This window comes from Camelina sativa, chromosome 17, assembly GCF_030686135.1.
Source record: "Camelina sativa cultivar CO46 ecotype springtype chromosome 17, ASM3068613v1".
Taxonomy (NCBI): Eukaryota; Viridiplantae; Streptophyta; class Magnoliopsida; order Brassicales; family Brassicaceae; genus Camelina; species Camelina sativa.
Window position 1 is genome coordinate 9,792,825 of NC_141896.1, and position 21,552 is coordinate 9,814,376.

At 32.5% G+C, this 21,552-nt stretch overlaps 6 protein-coding genes and 1 long non-coding RNA gene across 7 annotated transcripts; 4 read left to right on the plus strand and 3 right to left on the minus strand.

Annotated features, from left to right (window-relative positions):
* The first annotated feature begins 845 nt into the window (after positions 1-845).
* On the plus strand, positions 846-1,547 carry LOC104756529 (S-protein homolog 21-like). Its single transcript, XM_010479132.2, has one exon. The coding sequence runs from the start codon at positions 882-884 to the stop codon at positions 1,290-1,292; it is 411 nt and encodes a 136-aa protein (XP_010477434.1). The 5' UTR covers positions 846-881; the 3' UTR covers positions 1,293-1,547.
* A 2,228-nt stretch (positions 1,548-3,775) lies between these two features.
* Positions 3,776-4,057, plus strand: LOC104756530 (uncharacterized). The gene has a single exon (XM_010479133.2). It carries the CDS (start codon positions 3,776-3,778, stop codon positions 4,055-4,057), a length of 282 nt encoding a protein of 93 aa, XP_010477435.2.
* Positions 4,058-4,506: 449 nt separating this feature from the next.
* On the plus strand, positions 4,507-6,261 carry LOC104756531 (GDP-mannose transporter GONST5). Its single transcript, XM_010479134.2, has 5 exons — positions 4,507-4,749; positions 4,850-5,099; positions 5,193-5,400; positions 5,603-5,834; positions 5,913-6,261. Exons 1-5 carry the CDS (start codon positions 4,633-4,635, stop codon positions 6,141-6,143), a joined length of 1,038 nt encoding a protein of 345 aa, XP_010477436.1. The 5' UTR covers positions 4,507-4,632; the 3' UTR covers positions 6,144-6,261.
* Positions 6,262-6,738: 477 nt separating this feature from the next.
* LOC104756532 (lysM domain-containing GPI-anchored protein 1) lies at positions 6,739-9,202 on the plus strand. The gene is made up of 5 exons (XM_010479135.3): positions 6,739-7,954; positions 8,296-8,413; positions 8,536-8,697; positions 8,796-8,827; positions 8,920-9,202. The coding sequence occupies exons 1-5, from the start codon at positions 7,288-7,290 to the stop codon at positions 9,189-9,191; spliced, it is 1,251 nt and encodes a 416-aa protein (XP_010477437.1). The 5' UTR covers positions 6,739-7,287; the 3' UTR covers positions 9,192-9,202.
* A 30-nt stretch (positions 9,203-9,232) lies between these two features.
* On the minus strand, positions 9,233-11,944 carry LOC104756533 (WAT1-related protein At1g21890-like). Its single transcript, XM_010479136.3, has 7 exons — positions 11,427-11,944; positions 11,279-11,341; positions 10,995-11,111; positions 10,259-10,526; positions 10,009-10,167; positions 9,776-9,927; positions 9,233-9,683 (listed from the first exon to the last, which is right to left on the minus strand). Exons 1-7 carry the CDS (start codon positions 11,627-11,629, stop codon positions 9,464-9,466), a joined length of 1,182 nt encoding a protein of 393 aa, XP_010477438.2. The 5' UTR covers positions 11,630-11,944; the 3' UTR covers positions 9,233-9,463.
* Positions 11,945-16,215: 4,271 nt separating this feature from the next.
* On the minus strand, positions 16,216-17,945 carry LOC104756535 (transmembrane emp24 domain-containing protein p24delta5). Its single transcript, XM_010479137.3, has 4 exons — positions 17,615-17,945; positions 16,918-17,130; positions 16,751-16,827; positions 16,216-16,639 (listed from the first exon to the last, which is right to left on the minus strand). Exons 1-4 carry the CDS (start codon positions 17,828-17,830, stop codon positions 16,495-16,497), a joined length of 651 nt encoding a protein of 216 aa, XP_010477439.1. The 5' UTR covers positions 17,831-17,945; the 3' UTR covers positions 16,216-16,494.
* An 845-nt stretch (positions 17,946-18,790) lies between these two features.
* On the minus strand, positions 18,791-19,875 carry LOC147923452 (uncharacterized). Its single transcript, XR_015585872.1, has 2 exons — positions 19,553-19,875; positions 18,791-19,082 (listed from the first exon to the last, which is right to left on the minus strand). It is a non-coding gene; the product is annotated as an uncharacterized LOC147923452 (long non-coding RNA).
* Positions 19,876-21,552: the final 1,677 nt, after the last annotated feature.

Sequence of the window (21,552 nt, forward strand, 5' to 3'; positions counted from 1 at the left end):
TATTACACAAATTATTCATAAATGCATTATTACAATATACTCTATTTGTTCCATAAAGAGTATCATTTTGACACATTTCACACAAATTAAAAAATTTTGAATTATACATGTTTATCCCATTTAATAAATAGTTAATGAATTAAATTCAATGAAAACAGCTTTGGGTTTAAGGGTAAAACAGAAAATTTAGCATTAAAACACTTTTTGAAATGTAAAATGACATTTTTTGTGAGAAAAAAAATATCTCTAAAATGATATTATTTGTGAAACTGAGGGAGTATAAAGTACTACGATTTAATCAGGCATTTTGAATTATTTGTGTAAAATATTTAATTAGGCATTTTCATTTAAAGATTTTATGGAAGAAAAATAAAAATGTCTTAATCCTTTGTATATATTAATAGTTAAGCATTCTCTGAAAAATGTTGATGTGTCCTCGCCAAAATTTAAGAAATTATTTTTTAATTTGCCTTTAGTTAAGAAATATATATATATATATATATATATATATATATATTATAGCATCTCGGCTTGATTCATCATAATATATTTGACGTCAATATAATTCCAGATATATTATTGTGACTGTTATTCACCTGCAAAGATATATTTGTTGTTCGGATTTAACCCATCAGGAGACCACATAAATTTCTGTGGTTCAAAAGTTTTAGTAAACAAGATAGCCTCAAATTAGTCAAAATTCAAAAATATTTTAAACACTAATTTTTCTACTTAATCATGAATAAACAAAAATTCCTAAAAGCCTGGTGATAAGAAAATGCAAATCCAAAAATAGCAATCTAAGTGTATAAATAATATTGCAAGCACCAAAGCAATTTAACACAAGAAAAATAGAATCAAAACATCTAAAAATAAAAACAATGAAACATCTCTTAGTTTTTCTAATTGTTTATGGCCAATGCACCATTATATTCGCGCGCGAAAACAAGCTCAATATATGGAACAATCTCGATCCCAATCACAAACACACAACCCTCTTTGTGCATTGTAAATCTGGAAGTATCGACAAAGGACCACAATATGTGCCGTATGGAAAATTATATCAATTTCCTATCAAAGAGACCTGGCTACGTAATACGCTTTTTTGGTGTACTTTTAGACATGGGCCTAACTATAAGTTTGAACAAAAATTTGATGTGTATAAATCCAGATCCCAAAGAGTACCTCAGGGAAGCATATATGAATGGATAGTTAAGGAAGATGGAATTTATTTTAGGATAAATAGCGCTCCAATCCATAAGGTGCATAATTGGAAGTTAACAGGTGCATAATTGGAAGTTAACATAATACATGTTATGTTGGTATCAATCTTATAGAACAAATACTGAAGCTCGTCAAAAACTCGATTATGAAGTAAATTTTGTAAAGTTATGTAAACCAAAAAAATATACTTTAGATCTCTAACATTATTATTTTAAGCATATTTTCCTTTCTTTCTTTAATTTTTGTACACATTTAGTCAATGCAAAATATATAATGTATCGATCGTAAATTTATAATAGTTATGTAACATTTCTATTATATTATTTTAATTTTTTTATGGTATTTTAAATAAGATAATGATTTACATCTTACAAAATTTCTAGAAAATACAAGAATCTCTTTAGTCGTACCGGTGGATAAAAAAATTTCTACACCAAAGACTGGTTTTGATTGTCAGATATTACAAATTATTAATGATTAATATAGACAAACTTGTTAGGAAAAAAAATTGTAGTGTATATAGAATTCTAACCCAAAACTAATAAACAATCGTGGGTTTGACCAATAAACTTTAAATATTTTTTTTGTGCAAAGTATATATTACTTGAAATCATTTTCACTTATAATTTGAAACATTTTAATAAGAAGATCATCCTCCTATTATTAACTCGGAAGTACATTTGCCAAAGTAACCTATTATTTATAAGATTTACATAATTAAATTCTTACCATTTGAATAAATATCATAAATTGAAGTTATTATTTGAAATATATTTATTTTAAGTTACTATTTGACATTAGTAGCTTTTTTACAACCATATGAAATTCACAAACGAGTGTATGAAATATATATTCATCATTTCACGTGTTGTGCCACTGATTTAATCTTATATATCTCAATTTTATATATACTTAATTTAAATTTAATATAATATGTATAGGTTTACATAAACCATCTTTGAACGATCACTTTATGTTATATTTCTCCTAATTTTGCTCTGATCATATAATCAATTTTGATCTTTTATTGATTTTACATGTTCTAAATATAATGTGCTGTGTATGATAGAATAAATTATGATCTTCAAACAATGGATTAAATATAGAATGTCAAAATTATATGATAAGATGATTTAAAAGGAATTGCAATGTATAACAAAAAAAATCCTTTAATTCAAAAACTAATTATACTAACTACATATCTATCATATTCTATGTATATTATGTATTATTATCAAATTTATCCTCATCTTCTCCACCTCCACCACTACTATCCCTTTACCACCACCGCCGCAACCTCCGACTGCCGGCCACCGCCGTAACCTTCGGCTACTGGCCACCGCCACTTCCAGCCACCGCCGCAACCTCTGACCGTCACCAGTGTCGCAACCTTTGGCCACCGCCACCTCTGGCCATCGGCCACCGCTTCCTCCGGCCACCACCATCCTCCTCTACCACCACTACCATCAAAATGTTAAAAGTGTAATTTTAACTACCCATAACTCTATTCTCTTAATTTAAAAAAATATGTGCTATATTCTTTATTTTATTTATCATTTTGGTTATCACACAAATTGGCCTATGATTTAAAGCTAATACAACATAAAAAAAAAATATATATATATATATATATATATAATTATTCAAAAATTTTATATGAAATAAAGTGCTCTAGCATGAATGCACGGGTACTAATCTAGTATGAGTTTTAAAATGAAAAAAAAAAATCAAATTATTTGGATTTTTAATTTTGTGAAAACACTTATTTTGTGAGTTTATGAAAGAAACTTTATATATATATGTAAATCTTGAAATCGTTTCAGATTCAGAATGGACTAATACCTTTCACCTTACCCAGTTTATTCAACGTTTTCAGTTTATTGAATGATAACTAAATACGATTAATTTGATTCTCTCCACGTTCAAATTCAGACTCTCTCCTTTTTTCTCTTTCTTTCTCCTTTACCACCGCAATTTATGAACTTTTTGGCTCCTCTCTTCGCTCGCTTCATGTTTTTTTTTTCTACCACTTATAAATTTCTCATTTATATCAAAACGAAGCCATATCATTCACATAGCGTTCTTTTATCTTTAGTTTGGCAGTCAACCAAAAATTACTGTACATAGCACGATTATATATGTTGAGTTATTACTAAAATCAACGTAAACTTAAAATGCCATTTAGATATGTGTTGTTTAGGCTAATATTTAAATATTAGCAATTACTGTTACTTATTACTTATCTATGCACAGCAAATAGTTGTTTAATTATATGGCCAAAACAGTATAACACATCTAGTCTTTCAAAAATCAATCGACATATTTACCAAATAAGAAGTGATGAAAAAAAAAAAAAAAAAACAACTTGACCTCCTAAATATAGTAACTACTAAATTCTGGTAGAATTATTTGTACTATATAAATCATCAAACATCAACCCAACATTCTCACCAACTCATCTCGTTTCAAAACGCACTACGGGAAAAAATAAAAGAAAAAAAAAAATCAAACATTACAATAAGTTTGCAGAGATCGCGATACTTAAAACGACATGGCAGCTCAAGTATCAAAGAAAATCTGCAGTTTAATGATTATTGTAATTCTAATAACAATGATGTTTTCAATTTCAGCACAAGTTTCTTATTCCAACGCGTGTGTCAAAGATTGTGTCGTAAACCTGTGCATGAAAGCATCAAAAAAAGCGACTCCAGCCATATGTGATAACCCTTGCAAGATGCTATGTGATCCTATCAGCGGTGGGCAATACATTGTCCCTCCAGGTGAGAGTCCCATAAAAAAGTTTTGCAGACAATTTAGCTGGATATGTACCTAATTTACCAAAATTTACAAATTGTCTTTTTTTTTTTTTCTTGATGCATAAGTTATATATATTTGTGTTTTTTTAACAATAAATTTTTCAAGTGTACTTTATTTATCCTTCAAGATACTTAAACTAGTGATTTGATTTGTGTGTGAACAACTATTTGTTCAATTGTTTACCTTTTTTATTTTTTTTGTTAAAACTGTTTACTTATATGTGGAAAATTTGTTAAAGCTAAATTAGTTACATTTATAATTAATCTGTAACAACTTATAATGGTAACTTGTATAAACATTAACGATATATGCATTAAACTACATGGAAACATACGAAAGAGAGAAAAAATCGCATATAAGCATGAAGCAGAGAGAGAGATTAGAATAATACTGCTACCGTTACGTACACTCTTCCCTCTCGCGCTTTAATTAGGGTTTCTTATTTAGCCTTGGCATTGCCACATTCCCTAAAAAATTTGGATCCATCTCTTCTCAAAACCCTTCAAAAAATTTTTGGGTTTTGGTTGATTTCGTGGCTCCAATTCTACGTTTTGACGAATCATCGAACGGAGATTAAAAAAAGGAGTGAGGATGGAGGAAGGAAGTAGTCTGTGGCAACAATGGAGTATGTTCAGATCTCTGTTAGCGATTCTTCAGTGGTGGGGTTTCAACGTTACTGTTATCATCATGAACAAATGGATCTTTCAGGTTTTTTTTAAAAAAGTCTCGTCCTTTTAAATTTCATTATTAAAAACGTAGCTTTAAATCTGATCTGTGTTTCAAATTTGGTATCTTTCTGTTTCCCCAGAAGCTGGATTTCAAGTTTCCGTTGTCGGTTTCATGTGTTCATTTCATATGTTCATCGATTGGAGCTTACATTGTGATCAAAGTCTTAAAGCTTAAACCTTTGATTGTGGTTGATCCAGAAGACCGGTGGAAGAGGATTTTTCCAATGTCATTTGTGTTCTGTATCAACATTGTGTTGGGAAACATCAGTCTTAGATACATTCCTGTCTCTTTTATGCAGACTATCAAATCTTTCACTCCTGCAACAACAGGTTTTGAGTTTTTTTTAAAGATTGGGAGTAAAAAAGGGAGTGGTCTTGTTTTTGTTTTCTGAGTTGTGTTTATTTTTTGTGTGTAATGTGCAGTTGTGTTACAGTGGTTGGTATGGAGGAAATATTTTGATTGGCGTATTTGGGCGTCGTTGGTGCCTATTGTTGGTGGGATACTTCTGACTTCTATTACAGAACTTAGCTTTAATGTTTTTGGATTCTGTGCTGCTCTGTTTGGGTGTTTAGCTACCTCTACAAAGACCATTCTTGCTGAATCTCTTCTTCATGGATACAAATTTGATAGGTTAGTCATTAGTGTTCAGCTTTCTGAGGTTTATAATCTTCAGTTTCACATGATGGGTGCTGATAATATGAGAACTTACAGTTGGATTGTTCATGTCATGGCCTCATTGTCCAATTGTGAATCACTTAACTTGGTGTTTTTCTAATTCATGGAACTGAGTGTAGTGTCTGTGTCCTCCTCATTGTTATGTCTCTCTATTTAGCATAAACACGGTGTACTATATGGCGCCTTTTGCGACCATGATTCTCGGACTACCAGCATTTTTACTCGAAGGGAATGGAATTTTGGATTGGTTTGAAGCACACCCGTCTCCATGGTCGGCTCTCATGATTATTTTCAGCTCAGGTGTTCTAGCTTTCTGTCTTAACTTCTCCATCTTCTATGTCATTCACTCCACTACAGCAGTCACATTCAATGTAGCTGGAAACCTCAAGGTAAAGAACAAATTGCAAACCCCATAACAGTTGAATCAAACATAATGTTGTTTTGATGGATGGTTATGTGATTTGCAGGTTGCTGTGGCTGTGTTGGTATCATGGATGATATTCAGAAACCCGATCTCACCAATGAATGCTGTAGGATGCGGAATCACCCTAGTGGGATGCACTTTTTATGGATATGTAAGCCACATGCTATCTCAGAAACAACCGGGAACTCCCAGGACTCCTCGTACTCCTCGTACACCAAGGAACAAAACAGAACTGATTCCTCTTGTTAATGATAAACTGGAGAGTAAAGTTTAAATATCATCGGTACATTCTTCAGACTGAGAAGTACTTAACCAAAGGAGTTTAGATTTGATCTTGAAGCAACCCCAAGTGACTTTAGTTTAACTTATATGTTTCCATTTATTTACTCAAACCAGAGAAATTAGAGAGAGAAAAATTCAATATATATACCATTTGATGTGGTTAGTTACTCTTCCCCTCGTGCTAGTTACATCAGTACATTTGAAAGAGCTACATAATAAGTTGCATCCCATATTATAGAACTGTCAATCCTCATAAAAACCAACTAAGAGATGACCACAAAAGATACATAAAGCAAGCTCATTTTGTATTGAATTATGCTACTGATTTCACAAAGGCCTGATTTCACATATGTATACCAAATTGACAAGCTAATTCAGAAACAAAACCCCCTACCTTAAAAACATCCCATGTTCTAAGATCAAGGCCTTAAAACATGAAAGTTTTTTTTGCCAGTTTGGGGAATCTTTGAAGGATCAAAGTTATTAACAACGTTAATTTGACAATGATCGATTAGTACAAGAAAGAGACAGCATTAAGACCGTGTCTGAGGGGAAAGAATAATAATGCGGCGGCTCTTTAAGCTCTCAAACAGCTAAATAAAATTCGTTGCTTTCGCTTCTCCAAAAAAAAAAAAAGTTGAAATGGGCTTTCCTTTTCTTAAGTGGGCCTCAGCTTATGTTGCTGAATTTACCGCCATGTCCTTCAAAAATCTTCATGCTCTACAGTTGTCTGAAACAGGTCAAAGGAGTTAAGGAGTAAAGGGCAAATCAGTCATAACAGCTTCAAGAAATAAAAAAAGAGATGTATGTCTTGGAGATCGCAAAGCTACCGTTTCCTGTTCACTCTCTGTCTGTCTGTACAACACACTTGTCTCCTTCTTCCTTACCTCTCTTCTCTCTTCTCCATTTCAAAAAATAAAGTAAAACTTTTCTTCTCTCTCTCTTTCTAGAAGAAAACACAGAGATTCTCTATACCAAACCTCTAAAATTTCCAGATTCATCTTCGGATAGTTCCAACTTTATTCTTTGTCTTATTGTACTACTCTCTCTTGTCACTGGTCCTGTAAGAGAGATTTAAAAACCCTAGAAGAGAGATTTTCAAAATTTCATAAAACCCTAGAAAGAGAGTCTGAACAATGAGAAACCCAGAAAAGCCCACCTTTTTCTTGTTCGTCACTCTGTTTCTAGCTTCGAGTCTCGTCTACACAGTGACGGCGAAATCAACAATCGAGCCTTGCTCAAGCAACGACACTTGCAACTCTTTACTCGGCTACACACTCTACACCGACCTCAAAGTCTCGGAAGTCGCGTCTCTCTTCCAAGTCGACCCAATCTCTGTCCTTTTAGCTAACGCCATCGATATCTCTTACCCAGACGTCGAGAACCACATCCTTCCTTCCAAGCTCTTCCTCAAAATCCCAATCACTTGCTCCTGCGTCGACGGTATCAGGAAATCTGTCTCAACCCATTACAAGACCCGACCTTCAGATACTCTAGGATCCATTGCTGACTCTGTTTACGGAGGTTTGGTATCTTCCGAGCAGATCCAGGAAGCTAACTCCGTCAATGACCCGTCTTTGCTCGATGTTGGGACCAGTCTTGTTATACCCTTGCCTTGCGCTTGTTTCAATGGCACCGACAATTCTTTGCCCGCTGTTTACTTGTCGTATGTTGTGAGGGAGATTGATACATTGGTCGGAATCGCTAGGAGGTATTCGACTACTATTACTGATTTGATGAATGTGAATGCTATGGGTGGTCCTGATGTTAGTTCTGGAGATATTCTTGCTGTTCCTTTGTCAGGTGAGGTCTCTAAATACTGAAATTGGAATATCAAAAGTTTCTATCTTTAGGGTTATGTTATAGTGAGAGAAGTTGTTTTTATTGTTAGTTACAGTCAAATCTGTTTACCATATTGGGAGTTTTGTTTTGGTGTAGCTTTGTGGACTTTTGATTGTTTCTTTAGTTGCTGTTTGATTGCTTTATGTTGTTTTGATTCTCGTTTAAGGTATTGTTTTTGGCGTTGTATGTGTTTGAGCTACCAAAAGTGTTGCCTCTTTTGTGGCCTTTTTTGCTTGAGTTTTAGCAAACAATAACAGTTGTTTTAATGTTTTTGGTTCTGTTGTATTTTCACCTCTTCTCAGCTTGCGCTTCAAAGTTCCCCAGCTATGCATCAGATTTCGGATTGATTGTTCCAAATGGTAGCTACGCTCTAGCTGCAGGTCACTGTGTGCAATGCAGTTGTGCGCTTGGGAGTCGCAAGTAATGATATCTAAGATTCTCTCCTCTCTCAAGCTATGTTGATTGATATTACTAATCAAATCCTCTGTGATTGCATTTTTTACTTACTTGTGGTGTTTGTGTGTGTGTTTGATGTGATGCAGTTTGTATTGTGAGCCTGCTTCTTTAGCCGTCTCATGCTCAAGTATGCAGTGTAGGAACAGCAACCTCATGCTTGGTAATATCACTGTGCTGCAGAGTAGCGCTGGCTGTAATGTTACAACCTGTGATTACAATGGTTTTGCCAACGGCACTATCTTGACCATGTTAGTAAAATACAATTCACCTTGTCTTTCACCTCTTTCACAATACCCTTACTAATGATTCTGAACTACTTACCAATTCTTTCTCTTTCGTTTGATAGGCTGACCAGGTCTCTTCAACCCCGATGTCCCGGTAAGTTCTTTCTAAACCATATATCTGGTTAAAGGATAAACCAGGTGCTAATATCATCCGATCTTATGTAAGTGCAATGGTAAAAAATGCAGGACCTCAACAATTTGCGCCGCTTCTAGCTCCACCTGATACCGTTCCTAAGGATCTAATGTATGCACCAGCACCTTCACCGGATTTTGATGGTCCTGGATCAATAGCATCTTCACCAAGATCATCTGTGCTTCCTTCAAGCGGTGGTTCCTTCCCAGGTAACCCTGCTAATGGTCCAGCAGGTAGCGTCTCAACCGCCTCCTCCTCAGTTAGCCACTTCTGTATCACATTTCTCATCTCCATTGCTTATTTCTCCTTTGTTTTCTCATCTTGATTCAACAACAATTGTTATTTTCCGCGCATTAAAAAAACCCCTTTGTGATGAGTAAAACCAAAACATTGGTTATTGATCTCTTTAATTATTTTTGAAGTTACATATCTCACAAAAAAACTTTTAGTTAACTTATAAGATGATTAATTCATCTCGTAATATTACATATTGATCTGCCAAAATCTCTGTTAACCTTGGAAAGCAAATAAAGCAAAAGCATAGACTAATATACAGAGAAGGGAAAGATGGGACTGATTCATCTCCGTTTAATATCCTTAAACCTCAACTTGAGTAGCCTTATTAGTCTCCTGGCCTTCTTTAGCTATCATCTCGGGTTCACAGGCTAAGCTTTTACCGGTATCTATTGGTTTAACCGGACTCTTAACCGGAAGTTCTTTGCTATATTCGTCGTCATCATCAGTCATTCTCTTGTCTTTGCCTTTCCCCCATACAACAGTGTATAGGCCCACGATTATAAATAACGTTCCAATCACACTGGAAAAATTTAGTAGAAACAATTAATTTAGTTGGGTCCAAAAAAAACTTTATATGTATACTGATTTTCAAATAGAAAAATAAATAAATACCTTCCGAGATGAATACTTTCAGACAAGACAACAACACCAAGAGCAGCAGTTATAACGACACAAAGTGGATTAAATGTCGCAACAAAAACTGGTCCTCTTTCTTTCATCACTACTCCTTGCACGTAATACGCCACTCCCGAACATATCACCCCCTAATCACCATTAATTTTTAGTTTCATTAGTTTAATAATCATTAACAGTATAAAACTTAGATTAAATGATTGGAGTCTTACGGAGTAAGCGGCGGCGAAGAGGTTAGAGTCGAAGCCGATCTTCCAAGCACTCAAGTCACGTACCGTTACCAATGAGACGGCGGTTCCTTCTAACGTTCCCATTAAACATATCAAAGCTGTTAGCGACAGCGGAGCTGGGTACTTCTTCAGTGTAAACGACTGCGTTTTAACGTAATAAGACAAAACCCGGTTAGATTTGGTTAAATGTGTGTATATACCGGGAAATTGTAAATTAATTGGTACTACTCACTTGTAGAATGAAGAAACCGGCCCAACCAAAAGTTCTTCCCAACAACATAAGTGTTCCCGGAATCCAGTGTTTGTCCATCGCCGCCGCTCCTGCACCACCGTGGGAGGAACCATCACCGTCACTACCTCCTCCTCCGCCACCGCCGAATCTGATAAAGTCAACTATTGGACCTTTGTAGAGAGTCATGAGAAGTGCTCCGGATACTGTGATCACCGTCCCCACAACTTTGGCTATGCTTCGTACCTTCTTAAAGTTCACGCTCTCTAATCTGATTTTTTTTTTTTTACAATCGTTAAATAAACGAGCTTTATATCTAGTTATATGTGCATGATCAAACAGTAATGTTCTATATGTTCCGTATACATTATAATGACAACTTACGTAAGTGGAAGTGATGATCTCACCCAGTATATTTCTTTTTTGGTGGTTATATTAATTAATTATTCAAGTGGTATCAAGTTCCACGAACATATTAACTGTGTTTTCCTATGATTCCATTAATCTTGTTCCCACGGTATGGGAAAAGTAAAAAATTATTCTCAAGATCAGAATCAAAGTAAAATAAATCTGTATAGTTTTATCAAAGAGAAAAAATTTCTAACGGTAATTTCATTAAATAAGTTGATCATAACAATAGTTTTTTTTTTTTTTTTTTGGGATGGAATATATAAGAATCTAAAAGCATGACATGTTTGATGAATATAAGTAAAAGATTTTTTTTTTAAATAATGTAAACCTGAAAATGATGGCCAAGACGAAGGTGATGGCGGGAAGGACATTAGCCGTAGCAGAAGCGAAAGTTGCTGAGGTGTAAGTCATCCCGACGTAGTAGAGATTCTGATCCAGCACCGGCCTGTCATTTTATCGACCCTCATGATTAATTAACTTTTCTAACAAAAATTATTACTACTGATATTTGCGTTAACTATATAAAAACTACAAAAGCAAAACATAGAGAGAGAGTGTTCCTATGTTTTGTCGTGTGTGTGTGATATATATAGAACAGTTAAAGAGTATTACTCAATAAAACCGAGCAGCGCAATTTGGAGGAATATTCGGAACGTCATCTTGGGCCTTATTTTCCTGCGTAAACCATATCAATAAAACAAAGTTAAAGATTCAGTCCGGAATGATTAGCCGGTTTACAAATAAATGAGAAAATATATACCTTTCATGAAAAAGAGCAAACGGAGCGATGACGGCGGTGGCGATTGCATGGCGATAAACTGCTAGGATGTAATGGTTCATGCCATGTTTAAGAGAGACCATGGTGATTATGTACATACCAGCATAACCAAATTGCATAGATATCATTGCTAAGTATGGTTTCACTCTATTCATTAACCCTCCCCACATTTTCTCACTCCCCATTTTTATATCTTTCTCTTTCTCTCTAAGTTTCTCTTTCTTGGTGTTTTTGGATGTATTCAAGCGTACTTAGTTATGATCTGTGAATGATTTTACACTACAAGAGGGTACTTGCTTATATAGCCAAATTGTGCTGACACAAAAAGCAATATACGAGTGCATATTACCATCCATTCGTTATTTTAGCATATCACTTTTTAAAATATTGATTTTTTTAAATGTTACCAAGTACGTATCCATTATGTGTGGCTAACTCTACTCCTGGCTCCTGCTCTAGATAATCAAAACCGGATTAGGTCGTAATTTCGTTGGTTACGTACCTACTTAATTTATATAAAAGACTATTGGTTGTGAACACTTGCGTATAATGTCGCATTTTTTGTGGGATATTTGGATAAATAAGATTGGCTGGATTATTAATCTAAGATCACTATAATGAGAATGTTCTCGTCAATGTAGTATTACTATATTTGATAACGAATCATAAAGTATCGTACCAATAAAAAGCGTGTAATGTACCAATATACACCAAATTCTATTTAGACTTTTAACGTTCAAGCCGAACCATATATATATAATTCGTAAGTTATAAGCAAATAGTAGTTTCTAAGAATCAAAAAGCATGCACTTACATTATTTATTTGTATGATATACAATCCACTCAGACGTCATCCATTTTTTATCCACTCATCACACTTGTCGAATCTAGGAAAAGAAAAATTAGTATCAACCTGAATATTCACGAAACAATTCACCTCTAGTTATAATATAAAACATTATGCAACCTTATATATAAACCATTATGCAACCTTTATTGCAATGAGTAACGTGAGTGACTATAATTTTTTGCACCTTCAACAAGTTTTAACCACGAATATATATGTCTATCTATATATGTGCAAAATCAGAATATGTTTAAGTACTAGAATTAACGGGACACATGACTCTTTCATTTTCCAACAATTTTATTATATTAATTTTTATGAATTCATTTTTGTGGAGCCATATGTGAATTATCTGTTGCGTGAATGATCCGTTGTGTCGTGTAGATAATGAGCCAAAAATATTGAATTTTATCCGATGAGATAGCTGATTTTAATATTATATTTAACATAATATAGAAGCGAATGATGGTTGTGTTTAGTGCTTGAAATAAATGGGAGCATAAACCGATTCATCTTGTCGCCGAAAACAGATAGGGGACATTGTGGTGATTTGAAGAGTGGACACCATCTCGTCCAAAGATTAATCCATTCTAATATTTTCTATAGGCTAATTTATAGTTAGTTCGTACCACATATAAAGACGAAGTACATGATAGTGCACTGTGCACAGCTTGATAAAACGTAACCGATCTGATTTTTTCTAGACTATCAATGGTAATCGATCTGATTTTTTCTTTTGATTGGCGGAATATATATATATATATATATATATATATATATATATGCACAGCTTGAATAATATTACGGATTAAATTTGCTGGCCAGTTTCTCTTGATATTGTTTGTGAAAAATGTAATCATAATTAGCTATAGAAGCCCGAAAATTACATTTTTATATGGATCTGAAGGAGGACGTTACAAGAAATTTAGTGCTTTTGTATTTTCTATATTTAATTTTCATAATTTATGATTTTTGTTTTGTTTTGGTGTTAAAAAAAGATGCGAGATCATATTCATAATCTATATTATTAATGTACAAAAATTTATATATCAAATAATCAAGAAAACATTCCAAAGGGATGATGTTTGGATATTTCATGCATTAAATAGTAAGAGTAAAAATGAACCACGTTTTTGTACGGGTAATCAAGAGTACCATAAACAAATGATCAATAAACCTAAATTAATGAAGCAAAAGCAAAATAAATGTGCTTTTTGTGATGCATTTTGTTGTGATTCGTCCCATGAAACGACAAGCGTGGTTAGGTCCTTCTAATGCGATGCGGCTACTAGTGCTCTTCGTTTCGTCATCAGTAAGGCTGCCTGCTTTTGTGTCCCATTATATTATATTCATATTAGATCAAGATTGGTAAGATTGGTTTTCTCTGTGTTCCTTAAAAAATTATAAACAAACATATACGCATGCAAAAGAAAACAATTAGCAAATCTGAATATAACCATGGCCTATAGGGGCAATAACACTTACGTTTATTTCTGCATGTTAAAATAAATAAATTGATAAATTATACCTGTAACTGTAAGTATAAATATGTATATCTCTTTTTATAGAAAAAAAATATATAAGAAGAAAGAAACATAACGTAGTAAAAGGAACTACATTCTATGTTCTCTTGTTTAAGCTAATTAAGCATGGCATCAATCTTCCACGTTACTTAGATGCTTCTTCTTATGTACTCTGTTCCCTCTCAATCGACGAAATTTTATTCCAACATATCTTATATATCGTTGGATGCGACTTATTACTCCAAAGTATATATACGGGCATTTCACATTTATTCTAAAGTTTGATTTTCCATGTGATACCATTTTAAGGGTTTATATGATATATCGATGTACCATTTTCAGTTCTCATATTAATCGTTCGTTCCAAAAGGATATAATATATCATCGTAGAAGTTTTGCTAATACAGTAAAACCTCTATAAATTAATAATGTCGAGACCATGAAATTTTATTAATTTATAGAAGTTTTAATTTATCGATAAATTAATAATTATTAATTTATTGATAAATTAGTAAAGTATTAATTTATGAAGTTGACGATTCATAAACTGAATTTGATGATTTGATTAATAATTTTGGCTATCGTAATAGGATGGATGCCAATAATTTACTAGATTATCAACGTAACAATGATACATGTATAAGTTCATAGTTAAGAAAAAATCACTCTTACTATTTTTTATAGTATGATGAAGTTAAAGAAGATATTTTGGTACATTAATAACAAGTTATATGTAATGAATCAATTATCGTTTATAAAACTCTTTATGGTTTTTGGATGCAATTTGGGAAAACAACACTAGAAGTTTTGTTGCAGTCAGAAATATTATAGATAAGCTCCAACAAGAATACAAATTCAATAATAAGCAAACAACAATATAGTTATATATTTCACTAGATATTATATATATATATATATATTAGTTTACTTGATTATTAATTTATGATATTGATGGGACCATATTTTTACACTGGGTTTTAAAAAAATATTAATTTATTATTTTATCGAAATGTGTCAGTTTTTACACCGGCCCAACTCGGAATCAAAAGAATTTATTAATTTATAACGAGTATTAATTCAAAGAATATTAATTTATAGAGGTTCTACTGCTTGTGAAGATCTTGTATATAATATCTAGATTAAAAATAATCGACTTTTACACTTCTGTTTTTTTTTTAATGATTAAATAAGAAATTATTTGAGGAATAAGAACTTCTAGATTATATGGAAGTAAATAATTTTTTTTTAAAAAGTTGTTAACGTTGATGCCAAAAAAAAAAAGGTGTTAAGGATTTGATTACTAGCTATGCAAATAAGAACGATATGGGAATTAATTTCTGCGAATCTATAGATATTAATTCTCACACTTTGCGAGTTTGCGTCACAAACAACAATGACGTGGTATGTAACCCATTACCAGCCAATTGGATATTTGTTCTGTTTTCATGGGTAGTGGAATCTTATAACATATTAACATAATCAGAATGAGAATATATATAATATATAACCACTGTTTGCTTAAGATACATTCCTACGGGGTTAACGCATTGATTAGTTCGAGTTTAGATGTGTCTCATTTCAATGTTGAGTTGAATGCTATGTTCTTTTTGTGTCAACTACAATGATTCGTTCTTCGTTAACATGCATAATTGTCTACAAGATATAAACAATGTACAACAGATAAATTTTACCGTGTACAGAAGTAAAAGTGATTAATGGTAATGGTAAGTCGTATGAGGTTCGTACGATGACGTACGAAAGAGATTAGGCAAAAGTGAAAAGAAACATGGAGTTGGATTCATGCTTGGACTCCATTCCATAACTTGGGCTAATGGATTACACCTCTTCTTATTTTAATCAATATTATAGATATTCCAGTTTCTATTATTTCTCCTAGCATTAACTTTTATTTGTTATTAAATTAGAGATCCATTGTATATGTGAACAAGATGATGATATCAGCAAAACAACAGTAAAACTAAAATTCAGACAAAAAAAAAAAAAGAGAACAAATATACATATTTTAGCTTGACTTGACATGTAGTATTCATTTATAAAAATGAGTGTTGTCAATAAACTAGTGGTAAATTCTTAGATGACCTAACCACATATATTGGTTCTTCCATTATGAATAAACATGTATTATATTTGCTCCGATTCGATGTCTAATAACTGTTCCCACACATGACAGAAAAGGACATAACATACAAAGAAGCTTGTCCACATGATAATCAGATCTGTCGTCTTTGCAACGATCACGTCACCCAATTTTACTTTTATTTAAATCTTGAATTATTAGCTAACAACAATTATAGATAAGCATGTTAACTAGCATCCATGTTTCGGAATTCAGATACTATAAGATGTGTTTCGGAATTCAGATACTAAGATGACCTCAAAATGTCAGAAACAAAAAAAAACAAAAACAAAAACTTTGGTACATTGTCACATTACTGTATTTTTGTCTAATCCAACAGAGATCAATCAAACACAAAGCGATCTGTGCACAAACTCAATGATCTCTAAAGTAACTATCGATAGTAGAGTAAAGTTTCACTGAAATGTAAACGAAAAGGCGTTAACCAATTGACTCTACAAGCTTGATCCTTTATCCCTCTTTTCAAGGTGGGGGATGTGTGATGTTACTATATATATAGTAGGTACCCTTCAAGCCAAGTTTTTAGATGAGCTTCTTCTTGTGGAAATACCGCTTGAGGTACAATATCTGTGTACCAGCAACCACGACGCAGACCCCGAGTGACATTATACTGAACCAAGCCACTCTTGAGTTGGTTTTTTCACTCACTTCCCGCATCTCAGCTTCCCTGTATCCAAAACAAAATATGCTTGTTATCGCTATGTTCTTGTCCCAATTCATACCAAATTTGATTCACAGAATTTAAGAGGTAACACTCAACAAGGCGAACAACACATACCTGTCTTTGATGTAATTTATGTTCTCACGAATTGCTTGCACCAATCCTTCGAGTCTCCTCAACTGAAGCTCAACACCCTGCAGATACACACATTCACAACAGTGAAGTTTTCATATCAGAAAGAAGAAAGAGGGAAATATGTGTCACAATGAGAAAAGAAGACTTGCCTCGATCTTTTCCTTTTTAGCAACAGAGTCCCAATCTTTGGCAGCAATACCCATCTTCCAATCAACCCCAAGGGTTAGAGGATTAGCTAGCTTTAGACTAGCATCAACCCAGAAACAAGCCAAGTAGTTACCAGCTTCTTGAGTTGTGAACGCAAACTGACCATGTGTCACATTTTCTTGATGATGAAGATTGTTCCCATAAGGAGATGTTACCTATACACAAAGTCATCACAGAAATTTCAAAAACACCATATAAGAAAAACCTTATGCCAATGATAAACTCTACATGAACCACATTAGCCATACAAACCAAATTTACATCCTCAAATCTCTAAAAAAAAAAATCACAAATCTGATTATCCTAAATTTAGGAAGAAGCACCAACTTCAATCATCTGTGTTCAATGATTAGCTATTGGTTATAAGAAAATACACTGCTTATCTTCAAAATTTAACAGAGGACCCTAACACACATCAACCCTTATCTTCAAAATTTAACTGCTCTCTCAACAACACATATCAATGAGTTTGATCCGTACCAAGTCACAGACAGAGATTACACAATTTAATTACTAAAAACACAAAACAAAACCCTAGAATCGAAGTAAAGACCCACAATCATTGAACCAATCATCAATCTCCTAATTAATTAAAAAATATTCAATTTTGAAGCACAATTCGGGAAGCAATAAGCATACCTTAGAAGAAACAGCAGGAGTGTGTTCAGGATTATGCTCATCGACAATATAGTAATCAGCCAAAACGACGACGTTGCTCTGTATCTCCTCTGAGACACACTTTGTCCCTCCCGTCGCCGGAATCGTCAACCATACAGCTTCGCCGTAATTAACCGTCAGCAACAACAATACAAACGTAAGAATCCACGAGACTTGAGCAATTTTAGTAATCGCCATCGGAGATGCAGCGACGGTCCGAAGAAGCCAAAGAGAAAAGGTCAAACCAAGTCTCAAAAAAACCAAACAGGAAACGAAGAAGACAAACGAGTTAGAGCGAGTACACGCGCGCGCGTGTTTAAATCGTGCGAGTGGGATTTGGTGACTTGTTTCAACGTAAGATGAGCCAATCATATTCTGAAGAATTGTCGACGTGGCATATCTCTTTAAAGAAGGTGGCGCGTCATTGTGTTGACCTTTTAACCTTCTTACTGATTTAGCGGCTTTCGTTTATGGGCCTAACACTATTTTTCAACATATCATTTTTTGTTATTTTTGCATTTAATTACCATCGTTTATAATACAGGTACAAACATTGAATGAAGAAATTATTGTGATTATGAAGGTAAATGAACTCAACACCAAGTTATTGGAATTTATTTTGTTTTGTAATCATCTAAAATCACAAAATTGTGTATCAATATTTGCATTTAAATGGTTTTAGATATTTGTAATTGCAAACATAAAACAAGAGAAGGAATAATTAATTTTCTCTTCTTTAAAGATGTGAACTAACATTAAAATTTAAATATTTTGTAATCATCAGGCCTGCTTAGTGCTGGTTAGTGCATTACAAACCGACTTTTAAATGGGCCAACGACTAATCTACATGACCGATGATAATTCATAATTTGGGCTTGCAATGCCTTCCGACCTACCTTCGTTTTTCTCAATTTGTCAACGACCTTTACTCGTCTTCTATCTTTTTACTTGTTTCTTTCTACTCCTAGTTGATTAACAATCTTTTACTAAACGGTAAATACTTAAGGAGAACATGAACAGAAGACATGTATATTTTCTAAGGTAGAGGGAACAAGTATAAGATTGACCTTTATAGCTTTTACTCACTTGTATGGGTGCCGGCATTATATTATTAACTCAAATTCCAATATAGATATGTGTGTGTTCGATGAAGACGAAAAACAAAATATATGAATTTTGTTACCAAACAAATGTGTATGGGGTCTAACGTATATTATGTCCCCACATCTTTTTTAACATTTTCAAAACCGACTAAATCATAGATTTGAGATATACAAAAAGAAAAAAAAAAATTGATTCGGTGGTTGAACCTAGTTCACTGGATCTATTATATATGGCTGAACCTTCAACGTACATATTTAATGGAAATAATAATTTTATAAAAAACCTTCATCTTCCTCGAAATTTCTATGCCATTCTATAATACTCCGACGATATTGTTATGATCAATCTACACAGATAATAAATGTATAAACTATTGAGGTTGAGACTGTACCGTGGTGAGACTATATAGTCATCTCTGGCGATTGGTACGGAGAGAGTACGGTGCCAATAAATACATGCATTATATTGGATTTTCCATACATCAAGAAAGATCACATTTGTTTTTTTTTAAATTAATATTTCTTTGTTAGTTATAAGTTAAAACTATGTTAGGTTTCTCACATTAGAATAATATGGAATATAAAACAATCACTCATTGTCATTTGATAGTAAATTAGAAATCTATGAAACTTAGCATGCAAAATCCAAATATAACTCAGATAAGGTGATCTAAACAGGACATGTTTGATCCTAAAACCTAACGTAAAGTATAATGAACATGGTCAATCCATTGTTCACCAATAAAATTTGAATTGAAAGTTCATAAAATCTAACAAATTAAAATTAAGTGATCGTCGTCTCGGCAAAGAAACTTACTAAGGATCCTGGAGAACGAGAAAGTACCCATCTTTCGCATCCATGATGGCTGACGATTTCAAGTGTAAGTTTGTGAGGGTTGTTTTCGATGATCGACCATGAAGTTGACGAAGATAAGTTGAAAGAGATGTAGAGATCTCCGAAGAAGTCTGAATCTATTATAGATTTCCATTCTTTGCTCACTGATCTGAATCTCGCGATGTTCTTCATTGGACACCGCAACAAGACGTTGACCAATGTTACTTCTAAAATCTCCATTTTTTCATTTTAAAGTTCTTCAATTTCTGCACAACGACCAAGTTTGTGGTTTCTCAGGTTCGGTTCTGTTTTGGGTTTGCAAAGAGTTTTAATATTATTTATAAATTGTTTTAAACGAAAATTTTGTTTATAAAATAATATTATAATTATGTTTTTACAGTTTTAAGTTTTAACATGTTGTCACAATATAAATTTTCTTATCTTTAGTATTTTTAAAATTTAAAATTTTTCTTTTTAAAAAATTAAGCTTTATATTATAAGATGTTACTTGTGATTTTTTTAGGTTTTGATAAAAAAACTTGTTAATATGTTGATTAGATGTTGACACGTTTTAAAAAATTTATATCTAAAAAGAAATCAAAAAGGAAAATTAACAATATATTTTCAATTGTATGTTAATTTTAACACATCAAATTATATATATATATATATATATATATATATATATATTAATCACTTTTCTGTAAAACTTTCTTTTTATTATATATTTATAATAAATAATAATTGCAATTAAATTACACATATTTTCTCATTAATTATTGTTCATATTTTTCTATTAAAATTAGTAATTTAATAGATAACTTTCTTACTAGAGTTAGTTATATAAATTATATTATAGATATATTATAAATATTTATAATATAAAATAATTGTACATATTTTCCTATTTAAATTAGTAAATTAATAGATAACTTTCCTATTAGAATTAGTCATATAATATATTATTTTTAGTTTTATATACTTTTCAAAAATATTAATTGTAATTTTTTATTTTTTTATTTTTTTTTAAGTTTTCCTGTAATTTTTTAATAAAATTTATTTTTACATTTATCAAAATATTATCAATATACTTGACACATGTCGCAATTATTTGAAAAACTAATTTTGAAAACTAAGTTTTATATAATAAGATATTATTTTATGTGATAACTTTAAGAAACTAAGAATCTATTTCTTAGCATATTTTTTTTTGCTGGTTAGCTTTCTAATTTTATTGCTTAATTTTCAAGTTTCAAGAGAGGACATTCACGTAGGTGCCAAAGATGAAATAAGTGTTAAAACTCAAAAAAGTTGAATTGAAAGAAGCCACGATCGAGATGCTTCGTCTCGTCATGCAAACGCATGTTTTGGCTGGAAAGCTGACAAAAACTGCCCATATTCTCTCTCTTTCTCTAACTGATCTCTGACATCTTGGAGAGTTTTGCTTAAGACCAAAGTGTGAAATCTAAAGACGAAGACAACAAATTAAAGTACCATCCCATGATTAATCTTAGGCTTTGTGAGAAAGTCAAGGCTGTCCACAAAGAACATGTCATCTCCAATCTTTTCTTACATACGATCATGTGCTCTTTGCGTGTCCTAAAGCTATATATGCTTTACTGTTTTTTTTGTTCTCCCTTTTTCAATTGTTTATACCACCAGTCTTTAGCATATGGCAAGTTACATACAGTTTGCTCCTATATATTACGCTGCTATAGCTACTTTATTAAAATTATGTAAGACAAAATTTCTTCATAATTCGAAATCCTAAATCGACAGTAGGAACTAAATCGAGCTTAATTAATTTGATTTTAGTATTTAAAAAAAAAATAACTCAAAGACAAATGGAAAAAAAAACTAACACAAGTTGTATGTGGAGAAGACGATGGTATTATAAATTTGGAATGCACATATATTTTCGATATGTATGATATATATATATATATATATATATATATATATATATATTACTAGCGTTGATA

What these genes read in the sequence shown, in the direction of transcription:
- LOC104756529 (XM_010479132.2), top strand. Translation starts at nt 882, where the DNA reads ATGAAACATCTCTTAGTTTTTCTAATTGTTTATGGCCAATGCACCATT.
- LOC104756530 (XM_010479133.2), top strand. Translation starts at nt 3,776, where the DNA reads ATGGCAGCTCAAGTATCAAAGAAAATCTGCAGTTTAATGATTATTGTA.
- LOC104756531 (XM_010479134.2), top strand. Translation starts at nt 4,633, where the DNA reads ATGGAGGAAGGAAGTAGTCTGTGGCAACAATGGAGTATGTTCAGATCT. An exon ending in TGAACAAATGGATCTTTCAG is followed by an intron (nt 4,750 to 4,849) that starts GTTTTTTTTAAA and finishes CTGTTTCCCCAG; the next exon opens with AAGCTGGATTTCAAGTTTCC. An exon ending in TTTCACTCCTGCAACAACAG is followed by an intron (nt 5,100 to 5,192) that starts GTTTTGAGTTTT and finishes TGTAATGTGCAG; the next exon opens with TTGTGTTACAGTGGTTGGTA.
- LOC104756532 (XM_010479135.3), top strand. Translation starts at nt 7,288, where the DNA reads ATGAGAAACCCAGAAAAGCCCACCTTTTTCTTGTTCGTCACTCTGTTT. An exon ending in TCTTGCTGTTCCTTTGTCAG is followed by an intron (nt 7,955 to 8,295) that starts GTGAGGTCTCTA and finishes ACCTCTTCTCAG; the next exon opens with CTTGCGCTTCAAAGTTCCCC. An exon ending in AACGGCACTATCTTGACCAT is followed by an intron (nt 8,698 to 8,795) that starts GTTAGTAAAATA and finishes TTCGTTTGATAG; the next exon opens with GCTGACCAGGTCTCTTCAAC.
- LOC104756533 (XM_010479136.3), bottom strand. Translation starts at nt 11,629, where the DNA reads ATGGGGAGTGAGAAAATGTGGGGAGGGTTAATGAATAGAGTGAAACCA. An exon ending in GCGCTGCTCGGTTTTATTGA is followed by an intron (nt 11,112 to 11,278) that starts GTAATACTCTTT and finishes ATAAAATGACAG; the next exon opens with GCCGGTGCTGGATCAGAATC. An exon ending in GTCTTGGCCATCATTTTCAG is followed by an intron (nt 10,527 to 10,994) that starts GTTTACATTATT and finishes AAAAAAAATCAG; the next exon opens with ATTAGAGAGCGTGAACTTTA.
- LOC104756535 (XM_010479137.3), bottom strand. Translation starts at nt 17,830, where the DNA reads ATGGCGATTACTAAAATTGCTCAAGTCTCGTGGATTCTTACGTTTGTA. An exon ending in CTAAAAAGGAAAAGATCGAG is followed by an intron (nt 16,828 to 16,917) that starts GCAAGTCTTCTT and finishes GTGTATCTGCAG; the next exon opens with GGTGTTGAGCTTCAGTTGAG. An exon ending in ATAAATTACATCAAAGACAG is followed by an intron (nt 16,640 to 16,750) that starts GTATGTGTTGTT and finishes TTTTGGATACAG; the next exon opens with GGAAGCTGAGATGCGGGAAG.